The sequence below is a fragment of the Ambystoma mexicanum genome, chromosome 9 (genome assembly GCF_040938575.1).
Source record: "Ambystoma mexicanum isolate Mex_15411 chromosome 9, UKY_AmexF1_1, whole genome shotgun sequence".
In the NCBI taxonomy this organism is placed as follows: Eukaryota; Metazoa; Chordata; class Amphibia; order Caudata; family Ambystomatidae; genus Ambystoma; species Ambystoma mexicanum.
In genome coordinates, this window is record NC_090931.1 from 601,521,408 (window position 1) to 601,546,049 (window position 24,642).

Here is a 24,642-nt window from a genome sequence, read left to right on the forward strand (position 1 = left end):
CTCCATTGCCTCTATGCACGTCAGTTTTGTAATATGATCAGTCCAGAATGGTGCACTTGCTGTATTCACTCGGGCCAGAACCTTGTCATCAAACCCCATCAACCTCCTGCCATGCAACTCAGCGTTGTTGCATGGTTTACTGTTTTGCATCGTACAATGTGTATGTTTGGGCTGGACAATAGGATCTTGTAGGCAGACGCTCTTTGGGTAGTCAGAGTGGATTTTGATCTTTCCAGGATAGGAAACACTGCACGCTCCATGTATAAAGTGACGGAGCACCCCATTACTATGGTGGAGCTTTCTTCAATCGCAAACGCTGCAGAAGCAAATGGCTGCTCACATGCAAATTGTTTGTGCATCACTGAATATAATGTGCTGCTGTAGTAGGCCAGTGGCCCATTGCACTTTTCTGTGTCAGTACTGCAGTCATGAGTTAACCGTTGGAGTGTGAAAATAAGTAAAATTCCTGTGTGTAGTCTGGAGTCGCTAACACTGGGGCTATCGAAATCACCACTTTGAGTGCTTCAAACTCAGCGAGCATGACCTCCATCCATACAATCTTGTTGTCACTATTTTGGGCCTCCTTGAGGCTCTGTTGGAGAGGCCTGTTGTATGCGCATAATCTATTATCCAGGCCCTACAATAATTACATAAGCCTAGAAATGTTTGCATCTACTACGCTGTGGTGGGTCATGCAGAAAAATCATAGCCAGTCATCCAAGGACCATGAAAGGGGGGTTGACATTGTCTTTAGTCCAGAAGCAGAACCGAGACCACATGCTTTTGTACAGAGTCCTGGTTGATTCCTTGCGAGCATTCTGAATTATTTGCAGATTTTGCTGGGACAGGCCATGGTGCCCTAACTTTAGCTCGTCAGGAACCATGTTGGCAGGGCTAGTTTGTTCGGAGCCGGGTGGATCACTGACCCGCTCTACTGTGTTAACAGGTAATGTCTAACTGAATAGGCCTTAGCTGGGATAGGTGTAGGAGATCGGAGAACAAACTATTGACTAATGAGGAGCCATTAGAACCATCCTGCCATTCTACCAGTTCCTCATCTTGCAGAAATCCCTTTGCAATAGAGGGGTTGTAGGGAAGGCATAGACCCACAGACAGTACCATGGTATCTGAAATGCATCCACTAAGGATCTGATGCCCTGGCTTATCCAGGGGATAAGAAGATGGCATTTGGTGCTCTGCTCCACAACAAACGTGTCCACTTCCAAATGACCCCCATGTTGGGCACATTGTTAATGGATTATTGTTTTTTCCCCCATTGTCAGAAGTGATTCTGAATCTTCTCCATCTGTACGCTTCTGAATTGTCTTCCTACCCTGACCCAGCAACCGGTCCCGAGAAGTCTGTACTGCCAGCTTGCATAGTGCCAGGGACCTCATCCCTACTTGCTTGATATAATACATAGCAGTGGAGCCATCAGTGGTTCTGCCCAACATTTTTCATTCTGTATCATCAGCTGGAAGGATCTTGAAGCTGAAGAAATGGCCAACAGCACTAGATAATGTAAGTGATGATCGTTTTCCACTTTGGACGACTTCCCATGAACTGAATGTGACTCCAGAGTGGCACCCCAACCGTCCATGGACAAAATGGTTGTAATCACTACCGAATGCAGGGCTGGTTGAAAAGGAGCTCCCATCATTACATTGTACTCGTGCGTCCACCACACCAGATCTTGATTACAGAAACTCAGGATGGAGATCCTGTCCGATTGGTTTCCCAGATTCCTGATCCCATGAGCTTGATAAACTGCATCTGGATAACTCATCTTGGGTCTGGCCAAAGGTACTATGAGCACAGAAGACCCAACAGGTGCTGGTACCACCATGCTGAGGTGGAAGACCTGGAGAGAATGTGTCTTACCACTGCCACAATGTCCCTGAATCTATCCGGAGAGAGTGTCCGATCTTCCTAGGAACACCAGATTCTGAGTGGGCAAAATTTCTGGCTGGTTTAGATTTATCAAAAATCTTAGGTCGAATCAAATTTTCAATAGTATCTGACTTCCTATTGTCATTTCCTCCAGTGAACTGGATCGGACTAGCCAGTCGTCCAAGTAGGGATGTATATGATGTCATTCCTGTCTGAGAAGGGGATGCCGCTGCATTCACGATTGCCACTGCATTCACAATCTCCAGCCTGAACTCAGCTCCTCGAGTTTTTGTACTGAAAACGATGGCCCATTACGTTGACTAGTAACTTGTGTGTGTGGTACCATATGGGGAAAAGTAAATATGCGTCCTTTACGCACAGGGAGCAGATCCATTCCCCCCTTGCAGAGAACCTTGACAGTGAGTGCTGGCGTGACAATCTTGAACTTTTCTGAGGGAAGGGAAAGATAAGACCAGGACTACTCGCAGGCCCGCCTAGTTTTTATTTTGGGTCGCAAGGATCCTGGAGTAAAAGCTCTGACCCCTGACAGACGGGGAACTTCTGAACCAGCTTCATTATTTCCTTGAGGAGCACTGGGGAACCAATCTGAAGGAGGGGTCGGGTAGAGAAGGAGGGTTTTGTGGAAGAGGGTGTGGGGGTTGAAAATCTTTTGAAACCGATAGTAGCCACAGTCCTGAAAAAGATGACACCACTGAGGCACATGCCATGCTAGTCCCTCTACTGGGGTATCGTGGACCCTAATCCATGCCACATTATTTTCTTTTATTGAAAGGCTTTCAACGAGAAGGGGGGGCAAAAAGAACCCCTTTTTACCCATGCATTGCTGTTTCCTGTGATGGGTGCTAGGAGAATGCTCTAGTTGCCTGTCCCTCTGTTCCTAGAAGCCCCACAAGCCTCCAAATGAGCGAGGCCTGTGTGTGATCTGGCCTGATTCAGTGAAAAAATAAATAAGTCTCTGGCTATATATCAAAACCAGCAACATAACTATTTCACTACTAGTTTTTTTCTTGGTCAATTCCTCATCGGCGGAGGAATGAAAAACCTCTGTGCTCTCAAAAGGATGGGAGGATAAAAGGTGACAGGAGGAACAGGTTAGTGTTGGCTGTTTGGGTGAGGTCAAGGGAGGAGAAGGCAGACAGACCAGGCAGATGAAGGAAGGTAGAGCAGAAAGTGGAAGAGAGTTTCAGAGTGTGTGCGCGCAAGGTGAGGTATTGGTTGGTGAGAGAAAGCAGTAATTGGCTATGTGTGCATGTCTGGAGAGTGGAGATCGTGAGGGTAGGGTGGGAGGTAGCACAAGTGAGCGAGTAAGGTGAATGTGAGAAAGTGAGAGGAGCTGAGTGCAGAGGTGAAAAAGTGGGAGGGGCCACCAGTAGGGGGAGAGAGTAGTGGGATTATAGTAGAGAATAGTGGGAGGAAAGAGTATTAGGGGTGGGGGGAGGAGTACTGGAAGGAGCCTGTAGTAGAGCTGGAATAGTTAGCTGTAATTGAAAGCAGGGTGAGGGGACAGTAATAGGGAAGGATATGGAGAGTAACTGTAGATGGAAGAACATTGGAGAGACATAAATAAAAAAGTGAGGAAGAGTAAGGAGGAGAGTGGGAGTATGGAAAGGGAAATAAGGAAAGCACACCAGAGAAGGAATACGAGAGCGCAAGAGGAAAATCAAGTGAGACCAGAGTGCTTGGATGGCACCACTTCCTGATTTTATTTTTCTTGTGGAACAATAGGTTAAGATCCACTTAGAAAATCCCAGAGGGTCTAACTTATGGTTTCAATTATGTCCTCAACACTAGCTAGATTTTAGACAGTAGGGGTTAGTAACTACTTATGGTTTCAAGGAAGACTGGGCTAGGGCGGGAGAGAGACCATGGAAGACGAGAGAGCGAACGAGCGAAAAGGGCGAGAGCGAGCGAGCGAAAAGGGCGAGAGCGAGCGAGCGAAAAGGGCGAGAGCGAGCGCGAGCGAAAAGGGCGAGCGCGAGCGAAAAGGGCGAGAGCGAGCGCGAGCGAAAAGGGCGAGAGCGAGCGCGAGCGAAAAGGGCAAGAGAGAGCGAAAAGGGCAAGAGAGAGCGAAAAGGGCAAGAGAGAGCGAAAAGGGCAAGAGAGAGCGAAAAGGGCGAGAGAGAGATGGGGAGGTGGAAGGGAAAGAGACCTTAGTTAGATCCTTTTAAAATGCAACACTTGAACCTCTTCAAGAGTTAGTGTGCTCTTGAGGGCATCTACCAAAAGCCCTTTTATTATGCATGGGAGATCAAAGCCTACACCATTTAAAAGTTATCCCTGTAAGCTGCTCTCTTATATAAATCTGCTTTGAACCAGTTCGTCTGTATGGTTACTTAGCGGATTCTTTAGCAAATTGTATTCTTTCATTCATAGATAGGATGGTCACAGTACTGCTTTTCCTTACATTCCAGCTTCCGGTGTAAAACTTTATTGTACATGCTCTTTGCTTTGTTTTTTTAACATTTTATGAAGACATTCTATGCGACTGCAAAAGCTCACGCATTATTACATCTCAGCATAACATTTTCTGTTAGTCCAATAAAAGGGATCAAAACATGAACTTTTCCGATTTTTTTAAAAACTGGACCAGCATGGTTTTTTCATGCCTTTGTAGTGTTCACGTATTGAAAGAATATCCATTTCAGGGGCCCTCTCCTCATTCCAATAATATTTTACGGATACCATAAAATTCAGTTCAATTGCCAGTTTGAGTATATAAATTATTTCAACATTCTTTTTACATAGGATGGCGCCAGATGACCACTATCGGTCTCACTAGCCTTGCTCTTCATAGCTAAACTAATACAGTACATGGAATAAATTGATCGGGCATTAGTTACTGGCTGCCAAAGTTTCTTCCCCAAGGGACAAATATTCCTTTTCTTCCATACCTGAATTATGGTAAACTATGTGTGCTAATTCCCAGCATCCGAGATGAACAGTATTGTCATGCCAATGTCCTTTAAAAAAAAAATCTGTCTCATATCGATAAACAATAGTTGTAAAAATAAAATCTATATATTTAGCCAGTGGATGAATTACAGTAAGCTGCTGTTGTAAGCAATAATTGGTCGGCCTGCGGAAAAGGGGTCTCTTATCTATGTGGAATTTGGTTCGTGTGTGAAAAATCGTCAGATAGTGCTTTGTGTTCGTAAGCCAAGCATTCAGCTGTGTTACTATCTTTTACCTTTTTATTTCAAAATAAATACAGAACAAACTGAAGTCACAAAATCCATATTTGGTTAAATCTCCCGATTGTACTTTCAAATCCACAAAGTAGGGGTCCAATTTTGTGCAGGTTTTCAAATCGCGGATATTTGGTCTAATTTGTTTTTGCTTAGAATGCATCAACACTGTTTTACAGCTTATTTGTTTTCATTGCAAAAAGCGGGTGTAAGAGAAAGCCTCAGTCATCTGGAGATTTGCAGCACATTATGGCAGTGTGCAATCTTGATAGCATATGGTTAATAGTCAATTTCGTTCTACAGCTGAAGTTTCATTTGCTTATTCAGATCAATGTGGGTAATCCCCATCCATTACATTGGCGTTTGTCCTAATAACTTGCCCCCACACAAACTAACTTTTTCCACCCTACGTGCCCTTCACCATCTATACCTACAGCCCACCAATATTGTTTCAACTTCTTTTAACGAACTGAAATGCTATTTTCAGTTTGTGAGTTTTTCTTCTTTCTGACTTTTTCATATAAACTGTCTAAATCAGCTTGAAAAACTCTTGGTAAATGTATTCTAGAATATTCTAGAATATGAGATGCTGCATCTTCTGTGAAGCAAAGAGTCCCAGATACTGTCTACTAAATGACCAACATCCTCAAATGAAAAGCATGGTATCCCAGTAAGCAATATTATTTAGATTACCAAATAAATTCAAAAGAAGCTTGTGCAGTTAATATTTCAACAAGTGATGCCCTAAACACCATTTGACCTTCGTAAGAACACAATTGAAGGAAAATAATTGTGGAACAGCATCTATCGAACTATGGTGCACAAATAATGGGAGAGTTAAGGCTTTCTACAAAGAATGATCTAAAAATAAAACATCCATTTTGAAATCAAATGCTAAAAACATTCATGGTCCCTGTGATGCTGGAAATGCATTGGAGGGACAGGGCCTCCCTGTCCTTGTCCTGTAGTCAGTGCAGCTCTTCCTGTTTTTGGTTTGGTGTACAGAGCCATGGGATAAACTTATGGCACCCATGGGTGGGGGTGCAACCCTGTGCCCCTAGTGTATGTTTTTGGGCACCTGTGGGTGGCCCACAGAGCAGGGTATAGGCTGGTGGGAGCTCCATGCTGAATTTGACAGGTGCCCTGAGTATCCACCATTTTGGGATACCCAGGCCCTGCCATTGGAATCAGTCGATTCCTGATAGGAAACAAGATGGCCCCTGTGGCCTCTTGCTTTCTATTGCCTATTACCTTGTTTTCCCAAAGTCCTGGGAAGCCCTAACTTTCCCATCCCCCTGACTGGCTGTTGGGTGGAAGTTCCATATATCGTGTTGTGAAGGCCAGGCCAGACTGGCTGGAGCCTTCCCAGTGACTGTTTGTTGTGGGTACACCCAGTGGTTGGGACCTGGGTGAATAGAGTCTGTGACCAATATACACTTCTTGTTGTGGTTGTCTGGTTTCTGGCATGAGAGACAAAGACTGAGACAGCCATGCCCGAAACTGACATGAATGCAGTGTGTAGTGTTGAATGACTGGGTACTTGCCCCAATCCACATTCCTTGTTGTGAGTGTCTGAAAGGGAGGAGAATGGCCTGAATGCACTGTGTGCCTGATTGGCTGACTGACTGCATGAATGGCCTTCTGTATGATTGGCTGCTGAGTGTGACCCAGCAGTGTGGATGAGAGACAGAATAGTATATCTGGGGACCTCTCACCATTGGAAATTGTTCAGAAGCTGTGTCTACACTTGAAGAGTAACTGGAACTGCTGATCCTCGACGCCCAGCTGGAAGAAGACGACTTGCTATTGCATTTGCTTCGACCTGATCTGAAAGCTGCGGAATTCGTCTAAGACTGATCCGAGAGAGGACCTGGCTAGGCGCCCTCTTCCCGTGCTCCGAGGGACCATCGAGCATCTCTAACCTTCGCCGAAGCTCCCTGGAAGTCAGACCCTCGAAAGGCTGCCGACCGGAGACGGGACCGCTGAGGAGAATGAAGTGAAGCACCCGGACATCACCGCCGAAGTCCATTGCCGTCGCCCAGGGTTCAGAGTATCGCTGTAACTGCTGGAGGCCCATCGAAGCCGTGTTGCCCCAGAAGAGGGGACCGCTTGATGCTGTGCCGCCGACGAGCGGAGCCGTCCGCTCCTTTGCCTAAAACTGTTGAATCGAAGTACTCCCTTGTCCGCACCGACGACCACTTACTCCCACCAGAGAAAGCCGAGGACGCCGACGAGAACCCGCCGGTGGGTTTCCCGCCACCCAGAGACCACAAAAACTTCGACAACTCGACGCCCTTGTCGGGCCACAGTTCTTCAGAAACTCTTTGCGGTCCTGAACTATCAGACGCAGAGGTGCCCCGCACACCTCATCCTCGCAGGACGTCGCCGACGACCACTGCCTGGATCGACGCCGTGGCCTCGGCACCTCCGAACTTTCCCTCGACGCCAAGTTCATCTTCTTCTTCGACGCCTCTCGATGATCCGTGGCTCCTGCTTTAAAGTGAGTCACTCAAGAAGGATCCATTGATGCTTCTTCGAAGAACTTTGCTCCACCAGGTACACTGGGGGGGTTAAACATAGGAGAGAATAAGACTATTGATCAATATATGGACTGGGCCTTTATCTTTATTTTACAGGTTGCCCAGGTTGGGGGGGGGTGGGATTTCCACACAGAACTGTGTCTAGTGGTAGGGGCCAGTAATCTGCAAATTGTTCAACCATTTTGCTTTCCTTACTCTCTCTACTGTTGGTTTCCTCTTTATTGATCTGTGTGACATTTTGTCAGTATAGTTGATGCACTTTAATGAGATCTAATAATATCTGTGGTACCACTGTAGAACTGTATATATTTACTATTGCTGATTTTCTGAATCACAAAGTGAGTTATTGTGATAGTGTACATAACCTTGAATATTATATGTATTTTCAGTAATACAGTGTGTGGACATTCCTTTGTGGGGGCTTGGGAACTACACTGTACTTAAGAACCAGCCTGCATCACCTCCTGATAAGCTAGGCCTCGATTGCTCGACCATAGCTACCGAATAGAGAATATTGGCTGGGGTCCTCTGTGCCTTTCCTCTACCATATAGAGAGCAGAAGTACAGACAGCCCCCTCCAGTCTTTACAGTCCCTTTCTTGTAACCTTGCAAATAAACACCTCAATGAGGGAAATGTAAAAAAAAAAAAAAAGTTTTTAACACAACACTCTACATCCCAGGTTAAGCTAAAAACATGTTCAATTAACTTTTAAATAAACATGTCAAACATACAAAGAAGCGATTTCTTGTAAACCCAAAATGCATTTTTTACAATATTTAAAAATGGACCAAAAATCATTTGAAGTGCCATGTCTCCCTACAATCCTAAAATAAGATTATCCAAAAAACGGCTTATACTATCACTAGACAAAAAGTATGCAATTTATTTCCATCTCCACCCGCCAACACACAAAGGAGCAGAAATAGGAGAGATAATTAAACAAACTCATAAAAACGGCTCAAGACTTCCGGAAATTCCTAGCTACACACAAGAAGGTGCCTACACCGTAGAAACTACAATGATGATCTGACATAAAACATACCACATTCTGTAGCAAAAAAAAACCAAAAAAAATAAAATACTAAACAAAGAAAAGAGTACATGAATATAATTTGCCGGCCTCCGATACTAGCACTGTTCTGTGTTTCATCAAAGCACATGCTGGTTGTGAAACTAAACCTCAGGTGAAATTTAACTGGAGATAAATGTAGTTAGAGAAAGGTGTGACCAGAGATGTTTAGTAGCTGGACATATTGAAAAAGGGAAAAGGGAAAAACCCTACAATGGCACAGCTACGTTTTCCAAAAGCAGAAGTTCTGCATTCCTCCTCTGCGGTGGGTACAACTAAGAAATACTTGCAGGAACTTCAACACGGATCTTTGAATCCACTTCTCCCTACAGGAATTTCATCCGTCAATTTGCTCCATGTGTTCATTGGATGGAGGTGCAGTACAGCTAAACAAATGTGCCATGGTATCACACATGACTTGCACTGTATTAAGACCAAAGGGTTATTTGTTTCAGGGAAACGTATTCCACCTGCATGATTACGTATGCTTTTTGTTTAAATAATTTAAATTTAATTACATTAGTGTTTTTCCTTGTGCACAGATGTTTTAGTAGAAATTACATTTGCGGTTGATAAATGCTGGTAAACATTCTTTGGAGGGTGAGCCATGGACTCTTGTTTGAGAGGTTCCTGCTGTTTGGTAGTGTTGGAGAAAGATCTCCCATTTTTGTAACCCGTCTTCAATCTGACATGTTTGTGGTATCCTCGTCGTGCCCACTGCTTATCCATGTAAGTTACTTTGTGGGAACCGAAGCTGGATTCAGCATCTGTTGAGATGGGTAAAACATAGCACGCACATGAAAAACAGAAAACACTCCAGGAACATCTCCGCCATCACCGGAAATTCTGTTCATGCCTAATGCTTGTGATAGTACTGGGTGGCATGGCGTTTCCTCGCGGAAAGTGGGGAGATATGGTTCTCTACGTTCAAGGGTCAGGATGGATTTTGTCGCTGGACCGTATGGTAGTTTGCGGTTTTTGGGCCTTAAGGTGAGAAATATGTCCCTCCTTTCCCAAATGTGTATTGCGATTGATGAGTTGTAGAAGGTTTGCACATGTGATGAATCAACTTCCAGGCACCAGTGGTCCAGGGATGAATATCAGTTTCTATGTTAGTATGCAAAGCTGCCACCAGCAGCACAGCCTAAACAAAGGGAAAGGGCGGATTCATGGGGCCTTGTTAGTTAGGCCGGCCATGGATTGGCCCTCCCCACTTCTGAGATGACGGGTGTAATTCTGGCCGTCATATCACAACTGAAATACGACAGTATGGTTCATGTCTGTAGGCTGTGTCCACCAAGAATCCACAGGTCAATGTTTTTGCTGTGCAGTGAGCAAAGGAAAATATGTGCAGATTAGCTCCACACAGGTTGACCCACCATAATTCAATTTAAAAAAAGCCCCAGGTGAGCGCACACCCACCGTGCAGGTGGTCGAATTCCTCACAGCACATCAAAAGGATTTATTTGGCAAATATGGAGAGGAGATCTTGCTGCTAGGAGGAGGGTGGGGTTTGTGTGAGGCAGAGGGTTTGTAAATTCTCTGATGGAACCCGTGTAGTTTGTTAGCACCAGGGTTACCAGGTATTTAATTTGGAATGCTTCCAGTTGCTACTCTTCAACCTGAAAGAATATATATTTTTTAAGTGTATAGAGTAATTGTGTTATAAATGTTCTCCAGCTGCACTGTTCATGTAGTGTCTAATCGAAATTGTGTACACCACATTATACATGTGGTGAGACTACATATGTTAAGGATGGTTTTTTCAATTTAGTTAAATCTGTACTGACGTGGTACTAAGCCTATTGACAATAGGCAAGGATTTGGTATGAAAGGACTCAAGTTAAACATTAAATTAAATTATTGTTTTGTGGAAGACTGACTCCCCTACTAATCCGTGCCATACACAGGAGATGCCATTCTGTTACTCTTTATTTTCAATAAAAAGCTGTCCAGGCAGGAGGTGCTGGTATTTGGACAGCCTGACAAATGAGGAAATTCTGCCCAGAGTCTTGGTCACAATTGTGGACTTAAACTTCAACAAATTAAATCGGTTGAATAAGAGAATCAAGATTTACAATTTAAGGAAGAACTATAACTTGACTGTGTAAATCCTAACACAAAAGGTAAGCTTTTAAAAGCATGCACATCCGAGGAATGTAGATGACATAGCACAGAAAGCTGCACACGAGTGTCATCAATGCGTTGCTTTTTTAAAGTAAGCCTGAAAGCAGAATTTCTCAGCCGGAAAAAAAAAATTAAAAAAAATTAAAAATAAAAAAAAAGCATACAAAATGGCCCAAGGCTCCATTTTTTTATTGCACCAATCATCATAGATGTTATTTTTGTTTCTGCCAAAGTGGCAGAATTCCCTTCTGCTAGGTCTTCCTTTCTTGGGATTCTCAAGATTGCACACATTTGTTGAGAACTGAAGAAGCTTCAAGCACTGGACACTTCTTTCCCCTGCCCAAAGCAGCAGAAACAGCTCACAACTAACCTGGAAGCTGATCAAGCAGGACGAATGACACATAGGTGCTGAAAATGTTTGGATGGTCTGTCAAGGCCGGGGTAAAAGGGCGATTCCTGTATGGTCCCGGAGGATAGCTCAGGGGCAGCGTGTTTGTCTTGGAAACAAGACAATGCATAGCAACACAGGTTTGAACCCTGGTCTCGTGGTTAGAAACTGTTCGAGTATTAAGAACGTTATAAAAGAACAATTATAATTGTATGGGACTTGTCCTGACTAGTGTGAAAAGCTTCTGAATAGCGACTGCATGATCTACTTTAGAGCGTTTGAGGGAATAGGATCTTGTAGGAAGAAAAGGAGCCAACCAGTAATTAAGCAATTATTTTGTCTTAGAAGTCGCTAACAAATAAGATTCAGTGGTGTAACTAGAAAAAGCTGAGTCCGTTGAAAAAAAACGAATGCAAACAAACTGAAGGAAAATAATTTGTGACCGAAAATGGTAGGTTTTTGGCGTTTGTATAGTAAATTATAGGTCGGGTGGGGTAAGGGTATAAGTTAGGGTCAGTGGAGCGGTGGGGAGGGGGGGGGGGAACTCCACCCGCATTATTGAAAGAAAAAGTTTAAAAATCTAAAAGTAATTTTCGTTTTCAGGCAAAGAATTTAGGTAATTTATCCATTCGTTTTTTTTTCTTCTCCAAAATGTTCACGGATATCTAAAAAAAGCTGGCTAAAGTATTCCACTGTTGGTGATGGAGGTAGACGAGTGCCTCAAGATTAACTGTATGAGGGTATCGAAAATCCTGGATCCGACAAGACAGCAGGGAATTAAACTGAAGGACCCTTCTGCTAATAACGGAACACTCACAAAGGGCTGGGGTGAATAGCCATTTAACACGATTCATGTACAGGCACCCACAACCGTGGACAGTTCTCGTTCTTGACCAGTTAGTGATGCAGTACCCTTGCTCACTTGTGGAGACAGCTTACTGGACAGCTGGAGAAAAAAAATGCGACTTCCTGTGTACCTAAAATAATCCTGCCAAAAACTTTTTTTTTTGCTGCTATGGGTATGTTATATTTAGGGGAGCTCGGACGCTAAGGAGGTCTGGCTGGAGGCAGAGAGAGGTAGGGAGGCTATTCCAGAGGGAGGTACATGCAGTGGATAAAGATCTCCCCGCCAAGTCTCTGCTTGGGGAAGCGGCTCACCCGCAGAGGTCAGGGATAAGTTTTACGGTTCTGTTCTGTATGAGTTTAAGAGGACGGAGGGTAGAAGATTCAGGTTGAGAAAGAGGTTGTTGCAGGAGTCCAGTCTAGAGAGGACCAGGGCTCTGGAGACAGTGAGCCTCTGGGGGAGGTGAGAAAAGGTAGGATACCCCTGAGAAGGTGAAGTTGGTAGTGGGAATTTTTAGAGATGTCCGTGAAGTAAGTTGTGAATGATAGAGTGAAGTCGAAGATGACCCCTAGGTTTTTTGCCTCGTTGATAAGTGGAGGCGCATGGCCAAGGGGGGCCGGCCAGAGAGAAAGAGTGATATTGCACTAGGATAATATAGCCTCACAATACTGACCTTGGCATGCACGTTTTTTGCAATAGGCCAAATCCTGATGTTGGAGCCTTGTATAAGGAGTACCTGAAGAATGGTTGTTTTAGTGGGCAGACTTCGGTTACCCAACATAGGCTTACAGGCTGCTGCAGTGACTGGGGGACTGGAGTGCTAAAAATGGTTCTTTGCAGTGCGCCAGAGCCCACAGGCATCAGGGCGCAGATAGGTTTTCTCAAAAAATTAGGTTATGGAAAGGAAAGGGCATTATTTTGCTTCCTAGCCGGCATTGTTGGTGCAGTTTCAGGATTTCCCAAGGAGTCCAATAGGACATGGGTTTGCCTCTTTAATAAACTGGAGAATACTCACAAATCTATATTTTTTCTGATGGCAGCAGCTACAAATTAACTTTCCAGGTGAATTGATGAATTCAGGATGTGACCCAATCTGGAATCAAATTTCTGACAATTTGGTTCCAAAGTATAATCACCAGCCACAGTGGATTCTTACACAATGTAACCAGGAAAAGTGACTTGAGGAGAGTCGGGGGTGGGGATGTACCAGACTTGATGCAGATTATCTCTAGTTGCTCTGAAGGCAGACTCAGAGGAAGCATGGCCATACATTGACAGCCTGCTCCACGCTCCTCAAGTGAGGCTGTGCCAGGCCCGAGATAGCAGGCATCACCTACCTGCGGGAAGGGGTAGATACTAGGGAGGGGGTATTGAATACTCAACACCTCACTCTTATAGGATGATGGGTGGGATAAATAGTGTAGCCAGGAAGCAAAGGGTCATCGATAGATGGGAGAACACACCAGGTAGGGGCAAGCTAGGATAGATGACTGTCCGTAGCCAGAGTATTTAAGTAGATGTGCTGGTGAAAGCACCAACACTGTTGGGTTTGGAACTGCAGGGATGACTTTGCCTCATCAGCTTTGATTCTGATGCATTGCCCCCTGCATTGGCACGGCACAACTGCCTGGAAGCAGCCGACTCTGAACGAACAGTCTCCCTCTTTGCAATGAGACTGATTACCAAGTGTCGGGGGCAGCCTACCCCAGTTATCCCTTATGAAGGTTTTTTTTTTTTAATGGACTGGGACATACCTGCCTTGCTGTGAAAGCCGATGGTACTTCCCCTGCGTAGGCTGCACCGGGAAGACTCGGGTCCAGTGGGCCAGAGCAAGTGCCTACAACAAAGGGCACTAAAGGAGCTGTAGAATCTGCAGGGCAGTACACCCATTCAGAGGTGCCAGGTGTTTTGAGTCCCCCTGAAACAGCAGAAGAAACCAGCGAAGGACCAACGTCCCTGCGCCTGTCCAGCGAGGCAGACAATTCACCGGGAACTGGAACAGCTTGAGGCCGACATGAGCCGTTTCATCATAAAAGCAGGAATCAGCAGGGCTGCCAAACTTTGTGGAACACACAGTGAACACAGCCTTTCTGTTGAGATTTTAGCTCCATGCCAGAGAGGATCCTTTTTTTCTCATGTTTTGACATTCTTCTGCGATTAACATTACCCCACTCGCCCCAATAGTTACACGTTAACTGTAATCCCTCTGCCCTCGTGGGAACGCTTGAGGCTATTTTAAAGTGAGTCTCCTTTGTGTTGTGCGTTTTACCTTCTAATCTATTTTATGGTACTCCGATAATAAATGTGGATATTTTATAGAACTGGTGTGGACGGGGTTATCTTTTACTGTTTTGTTCTCGAGCTTGTGACTGGTTGCACCCCTCACACCTTTTGGTGTGTGAGCCTTTAACTTTCACCATGTTATCAAAGGAAAGACTAGGGACACTGTTGAGTCCTTTTGGTTTGCCTCAAGAACAACATCCCACAAAAGGGGCGATTTCTTACACTAATGTTGCAAACAATTGATTTCAGAAAATGCTTTGCCAACAGATGGGCTAGAAGGGTCCTCCCGTTTGGAGATGGACGAGACTCGCGTCTGATGAGCAACGCAGAGGTTTCCGAGCATCAACCAAGCGTGAACTCTAGAGTCCTGCCATGGACACCCTGAATAATTCTCATCAAAAGGCTATGTATTGGAGTAGGAGAATGACACTCCAGTAGGGATTGATGTGATTCAGAAGAACTTGCCGGAAGCAGCAGGGCCGTCACTCGAAAAGTAGTAAACCACACCCAGTAATAGTTGGGCAATGCCATTTCCCCCCCCCCATTCTCTTTGTAAGCTTTTTGTACTTGTGAATTTTACCAGAACTTGGTAAGCGAAGGGGGTCTCTGCACCATTGTGAACTGGGAACTTAACGGTGACCGTGTTCTCCGCATATAAAGATTGTATGGGGGGCCTGAAGAAAGAACAGCCCCGTTTGAGGGATTTAACTTCCACCATCAACCTCAGGACTCAAGGACTCACCAGAACCGATTGTGGGGTACAGAAACCAGGAAGGGAGATGGGGTGAACAGTCATGTGAAGCTACCTGCCCAGTGACTGACTCAAGGCAGCTCTGTGGCAAAGTAGGGTGTGAATATGTTGTGCAATGATGTAGCAGTTGAAGCCTTGGTGTGGGCCTTAATTTGGAAACCAACAAAACATCTCAAGGCATTGCCTTTGAAACAGGCATGAGAGGACCCAGAAGCCATGCTCAGACCAGCCCTGAGGAGCGGGTTGTTCTAGAATCCCGATGACCGAGTAACCGGCCTAACACAAATAAGTTATTAATAGGCTACAACACCAGTGTAAGTAAACGGCGACAGAATACTGTTCTCCAACCAAGATCAAAGAAAACGTTGTTGAGGGACAGAAACACACCCCCCCCCCCAAGCAACAAAACGATAATCGGACAGTGACAAACCCACCTAAATCAAGACGTGTCACGTGGAGGAAGCAGTTGGAGACTTTTCTTAAGAGAAACCAGAACAGACAGTGGGCGATTCGAGACAGACATGTAGAGGGACCAGGCACACCAAGGTCATGTGCTTGAAAGGCCTGCATGAAACGTTTTAAGTTTGTCTACGCCATCAGATGTTCTGCATCAGATGTGAAGGAGGGGCGAGGCACGGTTTATTATTTTGGAAAATGGCACAAATTAAAACCCATATAAGAGCTGCTGGCAAGGAAGCATACTTTCTAGCACCCTCAGCCACAGTGGTTATCCTAATCAATGCCAAAACCTCTCCGCTTCATCGTACAAGATTACCAACTGGATGAATTTTTGTTGTTAGTCAATTTTTGACTTTTCACAAGTACACAAAAATAAAACCTTTAAGAAAGCAATACATTCATCAATACAATCTGTAAAATAACTTTTACATAAAATGTAATTCAATTCTTAGAGTAAAGCACAGAAAGAAAAAGAAAAGAAAATAAAATAGAAGAAAAGTTCATCACAGGCTAAAAAAACATTGAACTGGCAATTACATTTCTCAATTGAACATTTTGCATACACCGATGATGGGTTTGTTCTTTTTTTCAAAAATGCAAATCTTTAAGGGATAAGAAGGTTCTTCTTCCTGCGCACAATAGATTCCAAAACTCATTGGAATCGAGCCAAACAATATGATGGACAAAGCGGGTAAAATGAACGACTCAACTGTCTAGTACCCGTACATGCGATTAAAAAGTGTTCGGTGTTTTGACGTACCTTCTCGTCACAGAGATTACAGTCACGGGTTACATATAGATTCATGCGTAGCCTCAGGAAGTTCATCCTCCAAGTAGGGCCTGGAAACTTTCTGAGGTAGGGTAACAAGTATCCCAATGATTTATCTGAAATTGGGAAATCCTCTAACTCTTCATGTTTGTCATTGAGACTCTAGTGCCGATTCAATCATTCAAAGCCAGCATCTTTTTTATCCTGAGGAGATTTCCATTGAGATCTCTTACAGTGGAGTGTCATTGGAACGCATCCCTGAGGAATCCTTTTTTTTAAGTCACAGAGGCACTCATTAGTATTAGATTCCATGAGAGTACACATGCCAACATATAAGGAATGTTTGCATCCCAAATAAAACACCCAGTAGCCCTGGTGCTAACACAACTACACGGGTTCCCTCTGAGAGCAATTATAGAATTACAAACACTGTGTCCCACACAAACCCCTTACTCATTGCAGCAATATCTCCTCGTCAGATCTGCCAAATAAATCCCTTCGATTTACAAACCTTTTACAACTCATCAATCACACGGCACAATAGGGAAATGAGGGACGCGTGTCTCACCACAAGTCCTAAAAACCCCAAACAACCATACTGTCCAGTGACAAAAGCCATCCTGACCATGGCACCCAGAGAACCACCTCGGCACCCCACTTTCTGTGAGAACACGCCATGCCACAGAGTAATATTTCAAGCACGAAGAGAATTTCAGGTGATGGCAGAGATGTGTGCCCGCTGTAAGTGTTACCCGTCTCAGCAGACGCGGAACCCAGCTCCGGTTCCCACGAAGTCACTTGCAGGGGCCACTCGAGGTGATATGCCACAAGCATAGCAGTGGCCACCTTTGCAATCAGAAACACAAACTCTTTAGTAAGGTCTGATGTACTAAAAAAAAAAACAGTTGCTGTAATGTGTGTATCTGACAATTAAAACCACACTCGCCATTGCAAGACATTTTCCTTTCAGGGCCTGAAATGCAGGCGTCTTTAAAATGAAAGAGTGCAGAAAACGTTGAATGACTAAGACTTGCCCATTCCTTGATGAGACAATAATGAATGCACCAAACGCACTTAAGAAATACATTTCTTGCCACCAAATTGGCAAACCCAGGGGCGTTGCTAGGGGGGGCTAAGGGTGCTATAGCCCCTGATCTTTTGGTTGTAGCCCCGGATAGAATCTCAGAAGCTACAGCCAAAAGACTAGCTAGCCCCCCAGCCCCAACAGTTCCGACATCAGCTTAGCCCCGGGTCTTTTCCAGACCTAGCAACTCCCCTGGACAAACCTCTGCGGCAAACCCCGATTCTGGGCCGCCGAAGCATTCCAAGAAAGCAGGTGGCCCCGTGCAGTCTGCGAAGCCCATTCCAGCAGCTCAGCGCCTCTCCTCTCCCCGCTGACGCACTCTATGGGCAACTCAGCGCTGACTGGGGGCCGGTGCTTCCATTGGCGGGAAGCAGGGGCCCGACTCCACACTGGCCCAACTGTCACCGCTGACTGGGGGCCGGTGCTTCCATTGGCGGGAAGCAGGAGCCCGACTCCACACTGGCAGTTGTTGCATTTTAAAGAGACAGCCACGGTGGTGGGCCCACGAGCACCGGTCGGGGACACTAGAGTTGCAGGACACATCTGTAGAACACCAAACGTACACACACCTTCCTTATTTTTGACAACAAGCTGCATGGTGCCGACACCTCGTGTTCACATATTCAAGCCACACACGAACCCTGTTCTTTTGGGCAACCCCCCTGGCGGCCATGGAGCCGGGCCAAGCTTCTCCCCAGCTATGAGGCCCACCTGGCCTGGCCCTTGAAAGACCTGCGTGTTGGCGGCACCTGCATCCATTTGACTCCTGTGCTACCCCCACACACCAACAGTGTGGACCGCTCTTACGCCCCAGTGCCACCTTTGCGGTCGGTCAGTGCATGTGTTGCAGGCCAACAAGGCGAGCAGACATAAATGAAACAAAAACGTGTCATTAACTGTATCCTCAGGGCAATAACTGCTTGAGAGAAAAGTGAGGCTTTTTTTTTGTATCTCGGGTGGAAAAAACAAAGCAGACAGTGGGTCATTTCTGCCGTTGCTAGGCAGTGTTAGCAACGTTCACAAATAGCGTGTATAAATTCGGTTCTTGGTACATTTGGAAACCAAGGGGCTCATCTGAGTGAATACTTTCAAAAGCCAAATGACTCAGATACAATATATATTTAGCACAGGCAGCAGCACGAAGACATGTAGACACATCTAGCCTAATATGGAAGCAGCAAGGGGCTACGTTAGAGTTGAGTAAAGGGGTGCAGACTTACCCCGGGGAGCAGGCCCTCGGAGGGGGTGGGCGACACCCCTCCGTCGCCGCTGTCCTGGCTGCGGGCGCTGAGTTGCGGGGACGTGGTGGGCGACTCGTCGATGTACGGCATGGTCTCCGAGCCCTCCTGCGCCAGCTTCGGCTCCTCATGCCCGTCGGCGTCGTAGCCCTCGGGGCCGTAGTTGAAATCTGCGACGAGGAACAAGAGAGGCCCGTGAGCGCCTTCGATAAACGCCGACAGGGACGGGCGCGAGGTGGGCGCCGGGCGCCGCTGGCGGGCGGACATGGTGCGCACCTGAGGCGAGGCGCCCAAGTTCAGGTGAGGGGGAGGCGGGGGGGAACGGGAGGAGGGGGGGAGATGTGAGGGGGGCTAGGATAACGTGGAAGGATGGGGCAAGAAAATAAAGAGACGGAGGGGGTGGAGAAAGGCAAGTGAGTGTTAGGGGTCAAGAAAGGGAAAAGAGGGAATGGGAAAGAAATGGGAAGAGAAAGAGGGGGGCAGAAGAGTTGGGAGAGTGACAGAAAGAGCGAGGCAGAGCGCTCCGAAGCTGCCGGCACGATTCCCCACAGACCACCCGCTGCATTCAGCACGCAGTGAACATTTCATCTAGGGGTTGCTGGGAGAACAGAGCGTGGTGATGGAGAAAGCAAGCCAGGCATCCCCCAAGCGCAGCCCTGGAGAGGGTTTGGGGTGGCAAACACTCCCCTGCTGCCACTCAAGCGATGTGCCGGGGTGAGGGGCTCTGGCCCCGCGCTATTCTGGTCCATGGCGCACTCTCTCTCCCTTCTGCGCTGCGCTCTCCTCTGTCTCCCTCCTTTTCGGTGTCTCTAAATCTTGCTCTCGTGCTCCCTCCCCTCACGTGGTCAGTGCATGGCAGCATGGGCTGCTCGCGCGTGACGTCACTTCCTGAGCTCTGCCCCCGTGCTGTGACATCATGAAGGCAGAACCAGTGCCCAGATTTCTCCTGGGTGGCAATCGTGTGGGAGGTAGATAAAGGGATGGGGGTGGGGAGGAGGATCGTTTCAAAAATATTCCCCAAGCACCTGGCCTCAAACTCCAAGAGCTTACACTGCGCACCTGTACAAAACGCAGACACAGGCTGATACCGTCTATAACGCCGACTTTATCATGAACACAACTCACACATGTCAAAAGGCGCGTTTTACAGCGGACAGCTATCACTCGCATGGTTTCATGGCGCTTCATTTTTGCATGAAAGTGCATAGATGTGTTATATGTGTGTCAAAAGTTCACTATTTTATAACAAACAGAAGGCACGATAACATGCAATACACATCATGAACATACATCCAAGGTCAAAAGTATTTATGTCAAATGCACAATCCATATTGTATATTATTCAGCAGATTTTTATTAAGTGCACATTTGTTTATGAAGCACCAGGCCGCACACGTAAGAAAACCGCGCCACACTTGGTAGGTAAACAAGAGATCCAGCCGACGCATGGAGACAGAACGCTAACTTTGCAGGTGGATTTAACCCGGGAATTATTGGTTCGTGGAAGTTGAACATATAACGTGGAATGTAGTTTGTATTCGCCCTGATTTGAAAAGGACACAGATGTGTTGAAACACGTGTTATCCAAAGGGCCCTGTTTGTTTTCAATGAACATGGTCTAATGAACATGATTCTATAAACTAAAAAAGGATCTCTTGTTTACCTACCAAGCGTGGTGCAGTTTTCTTACGCGTGTGGCCTGTTGCTTCATTGTTAGTCCTAGAGGTTGGGGTCATGGCCTCTTTTTTGCCACACGCATCTGCGACACAAGTTTGAACTTAAACAGATACCAGGCGCATGGTTTGATTCAGAGTTGGTGAAGAAAAAAAAACTTGCTTAAGTGCCAACTTATTTACTTCGTTTACATAGCTCAAGTCATGACCAAGGTGTTGGGTGGCCTGGGATTTTTGGGATCACGAATAAGATGCAGAAAAGAAACGGTACACATGCAATAATTAGTCAGGCAACAGTGTCAATGAAGAACCATGTACGGTTGGAAGCCCGTGAGTGTAAATCGTGATTTTATTAAGCTTTGATTGGCGGCTGAGCTCGCATGCACGATCCTACCTTTGCACACGTGCGTCCCTGGGTTGAACCAGGTATTTCCCCACGATCTGCCTTCTTTGAAACTCTGATAACATATTAATATGTGTTGTCTGGCATTTCCTGCCAGGCCGATACTCCGGGAACTTACCTGATGTGTAGTAAAGCCTCTGGGATGGGTAACACGAGGCCTCGTCTACTAGCCGGGCCATTTTATATACACTGCACGGACACCCCTAGCAGACTAGGACCCCCACAGCCGCCAACCAGCGGATATCGACAGCATCCTCTTAGGAAGAGGGGAGCTTCTCCCCATTTTGCTCAGTCAAGTAAACCGGTGTTGTCCTACATATTATGTAGAAAGTTCCGTGAGGCAGATCAGAAAACCGTAATTCTTCCGGCACGCTATTCGCCCTATTCCTCACCCCTGCTTAGACCCAAAGCAGCAGACAAGATGGCTCTCTGAGTTAGAAGCCAAACTAGTGGGATCCTTCGGAAAGAAAGGCCCCTAGGGTGTAAGTGTTAAGCTACCCACAACCTCGAAAATTCAGATGCAGGCGAGTACTGGCTTAGCGTGTACAAATATCGATTAACAGGCTTCAAACAATGAGATTTGGGCAATTGTGGCCCAATGAAACGCCTTTTTTTTTGGCAGAGGAATGGCAAGCCTTTAGCTGTTTGATGATCTATAAGTGATCAAACAAAATAGTGTCTGACCAACAAAACCACTGCCTACGGACAAAGTTGTGCAAGCAGGACCGTTCGTCTCCATGCTGCGTTTACCCTGTACCAACTTTCTCTTGAATCCTCTCCTCTCTACCCCCAAATCTCTGCACAGGGCAGCAGAGAAGCAGTGGCAGGCAGCAAGGCCAGGGAAATGGCATCTTTTTGTATATTTATGATCCTACGACAGTCACTGCTACTACAAAGACTTTCCATTGTTTGAATTAAATTCATTGATATATTGATGTAATGAGGTCAGGCCCATTCAGTCCCTTTTCGAGAAAGCTACTACACTATCACAGAACATTCCAATTGAAGTGAATACCCTACGAGGTCAAGTTCATAGCCAGGAAACTGGCAACCATGCTAGATCTTTCAGTTTAACACCTGTATATGCCCTGGTCTGGCTATGAGGGTATTTATACCAAATCTCTCACTGAACATCCAGTGGCCATCACAACAAGTTTGCAGACAAACACTGCAGAGTTAAGTTGAAAGGAGGGAGAGTAAAGGACTATGACAAGCGACCTCATCAGTGCCTAATCAGAGCATGACCAATTCATCGCCATCCATTATCAGAGCCCCTGCCTTATGAGAACAAACCAAACAGTTCCAAGTCTTTGCATTGGACTATTCGCCATTGGCCCACATTAAACAAAGATTATGCTCCAGTCCCCAAAAAGGCAGCCTCTAGGCCGGAGGGGACTGGTGGGTTGGACGGCCAGGCACAGCGTGACCTGCCCTCAGGCATAGGGGCATCATCTATTCATGCCTGAATAGAAGGTTGTGCTGCGTTCCGCCAAGGTCTGGTTTGGTGGTGGCGCATGGCAAGTACAGTACTTTTTCCCCTATCCGTCTCTCTTAGATGAGCTATTGCTCAGCAGCGTGTTTGACTATCACAACCAGAGAAGAGGATGTGTGGGTAGCAGTTCAGGCACCCAATGACATCAACTTCCCCAGGGTTGGTAGGGTCTTACTTGGCTACCTACCAGGGTATGCAGAATGAGCTACTGCAACCGACCAGTCAGGCAATGCTATTACCAGTATCTGTCAACTCTTAACTAGGTCAGTAAGCTTCTATTGTGTCATGGAATGGGCCTATTGAGTGAAATACAACCAATTTATAAGTGACAAAACTTTACCCAGGGTATGCCGGGGGGCTGGAGGAGGGCAAGCATGCTGGATCCTTGAAGCAATATGGTTGAACCCCATAAAGGAAGGGGGCTGCACCAACCTGAATGTGAAGAGTCCCTAGGCATCCGTTTGCGGAGCCACAATCTTGGCAGAAGATGGAAGACGGTGCACTCCAAGTTGCGCTTTCCCACCATTTAAATTTGATCCACAAACATGGGGCAGTCTGTTTTAAACCCAGGCCAAGTCGTGGTATCTTTCTTTGCATACAAGTTTGATTATTTCTATGTGAGTGAATACTATTATTCCGGTTGAGCTCTAGTGGTGGGAATATAGCCTGCTCCACAATGGAGTGTGCGCGATTACTGTGTTTTCTAGTTCTCTTAGAAGCGCAAGTGACTGCAGAGCAGCAGATCAACTGCATCACAAGAACCCCCATGCCTATATTGTGGAAAAGGAGACTTGATGGTCTGACAGAGTTAAAGTGAAGATTCATCACAACCTTAACATAGTTCAGGCGGGACCTGCCCCCTGAAACCGTAGGGCTCAAGGCGCACCAGCAGGTGCAAGGCTTCCAACCTCCAGGAATGATAATTCTCTGAAAAAGCAAGGACAGCCGATAAGGAGATGGACTTCCACCATCCAGGGGTTGCTCAAATAGAGGCCTCTGCTGAATGGGTCAAACCAGCGAGCGCACTCCCTCTCACCCACCTCCATAACCCATGCAATGCTGGCTGAGGCAATCTCTCAATGAGAAAGAAGGAAACATGACCAACAGGGAAAGTCTGATAGGCAAAGCTGAAGTAGCACCACCCTGCATAACCGCTCAAGTCCTATAAAACAAAGCACAGGAACTCCCAATGAGAGACAGTGAAATGGATATCGCAATCCTAGATTTTCCTGACCACTGGTGCCCTAATGCTGAAAGATGAAAATATTAGCAGATGAGGAACACTGCTATAACCAGTCCTGTAAGATAAGGGTAGAACTTACAGTAGAGGCACTAAGTCAGTTTGACACAGCCAGGCAGAGCCCACCCCTTACAGAAAGAAGGAGCCAATAGGAACTCTTACCATGCCATCCCAGCCAAACAAAGACGCTACAAAACGCTTGCACAGAACTTCAAACCTGCAGAATATCTCAGTGTGGTACAAATCACAAACAGGGAAATGCTTACCAACACAAGCAGAGACCAATGACTGGAAATAGGGACAGGCCGACAAATTTGTTCCCTTTCATACTGCTCTGAGTGCATATCTTGCATTATGGCATATAGCATATTTGATAGAAAATCACAGGGCCTACAATGAATTAGATGAGAAAGGCCTTCCTGACAAGAACAAGAGAAAAAAGATGTACCGACTGAGGAGCTTATCAGGGATGTCTTCCTTTTTGCTAGCTGTCACGTTAAAAAGGGACACCTGTCAGATTGTGATGTGCACCCAGATGTTGGAAAAATAACTGTTGAAGTAATTTTTTTCAAAGGCAGACGTCATAATTCCAATGCACAGTAACATTTTTTTCAGCCATTATGCATCCAATAGAAAGAGTATCAGAAATGTATTGTCATTAAAGCTGGTCTTGAATATGGCTGTGCAGTACACCAGCCTTCTTGGCAATTTCCTGAGCCTAAAAGATCCAGCGCAGGGAACCAAACATGCAAATTGTTTGACAACATAAACTACATGTATTTTCTAGGACTGCAAGATTGTATTTACCTAAAGTAACATTATGAGTGATAGGACTAGACTCAATGTTGCAGTTCAATGCATTTCTCACATATTTATGTACTTGGAGTTCTTGCATTTGGGGTTTGAAATGACATGCCTGATCCTGGTGATTAACATTATAATTCAAAACTGTCAAGAAACATAATTGGTAACACTTTGTGTCTTTACATTTCCACGCATGGCTTAGCCCACACACGTACAATCGGATACCTGAAGAGTTCAGGGCCTCCAGTCCAGTTGGAGATGGTCACAAGATAATTACGGGTTATGGTCAGGGTAGATTGCTTTTTAAGACCAGCTAGGACGCTTCTTGATTGGATTCATTGCATGCTTTCAGACCACGTAAACACTACACATCTTCTTAAG

The 24,642-nt window shown here is 45.8% G+C and overlaps 1 protein-coding gene across 3 annotated transcripts in view; it reads right to left on the minus strand.

Moving 5' to 3' along the window:
• Positions 1-24,642, minus strand: part of ABR (ABR activator of RhoGEF and GTPase) — a 1,582,060-nt gene that overhangs the window by 993,371 nt on the left and 564,047 nt on the right. For all 3 annotated transcript variants that reach the window (XM_069615233.1, XM_069615235.1, XM_069615234.1), the window contains exon 2: positions 18,632-18,819. In XM_069615233.1, coding sequence (XP_069471334.1) covers positions 18,632-18,819 — 188 coding nt within the window. The remainder of the gene's footprint in view (positions 1-18,631; positions 18,820-24,642) is intronic.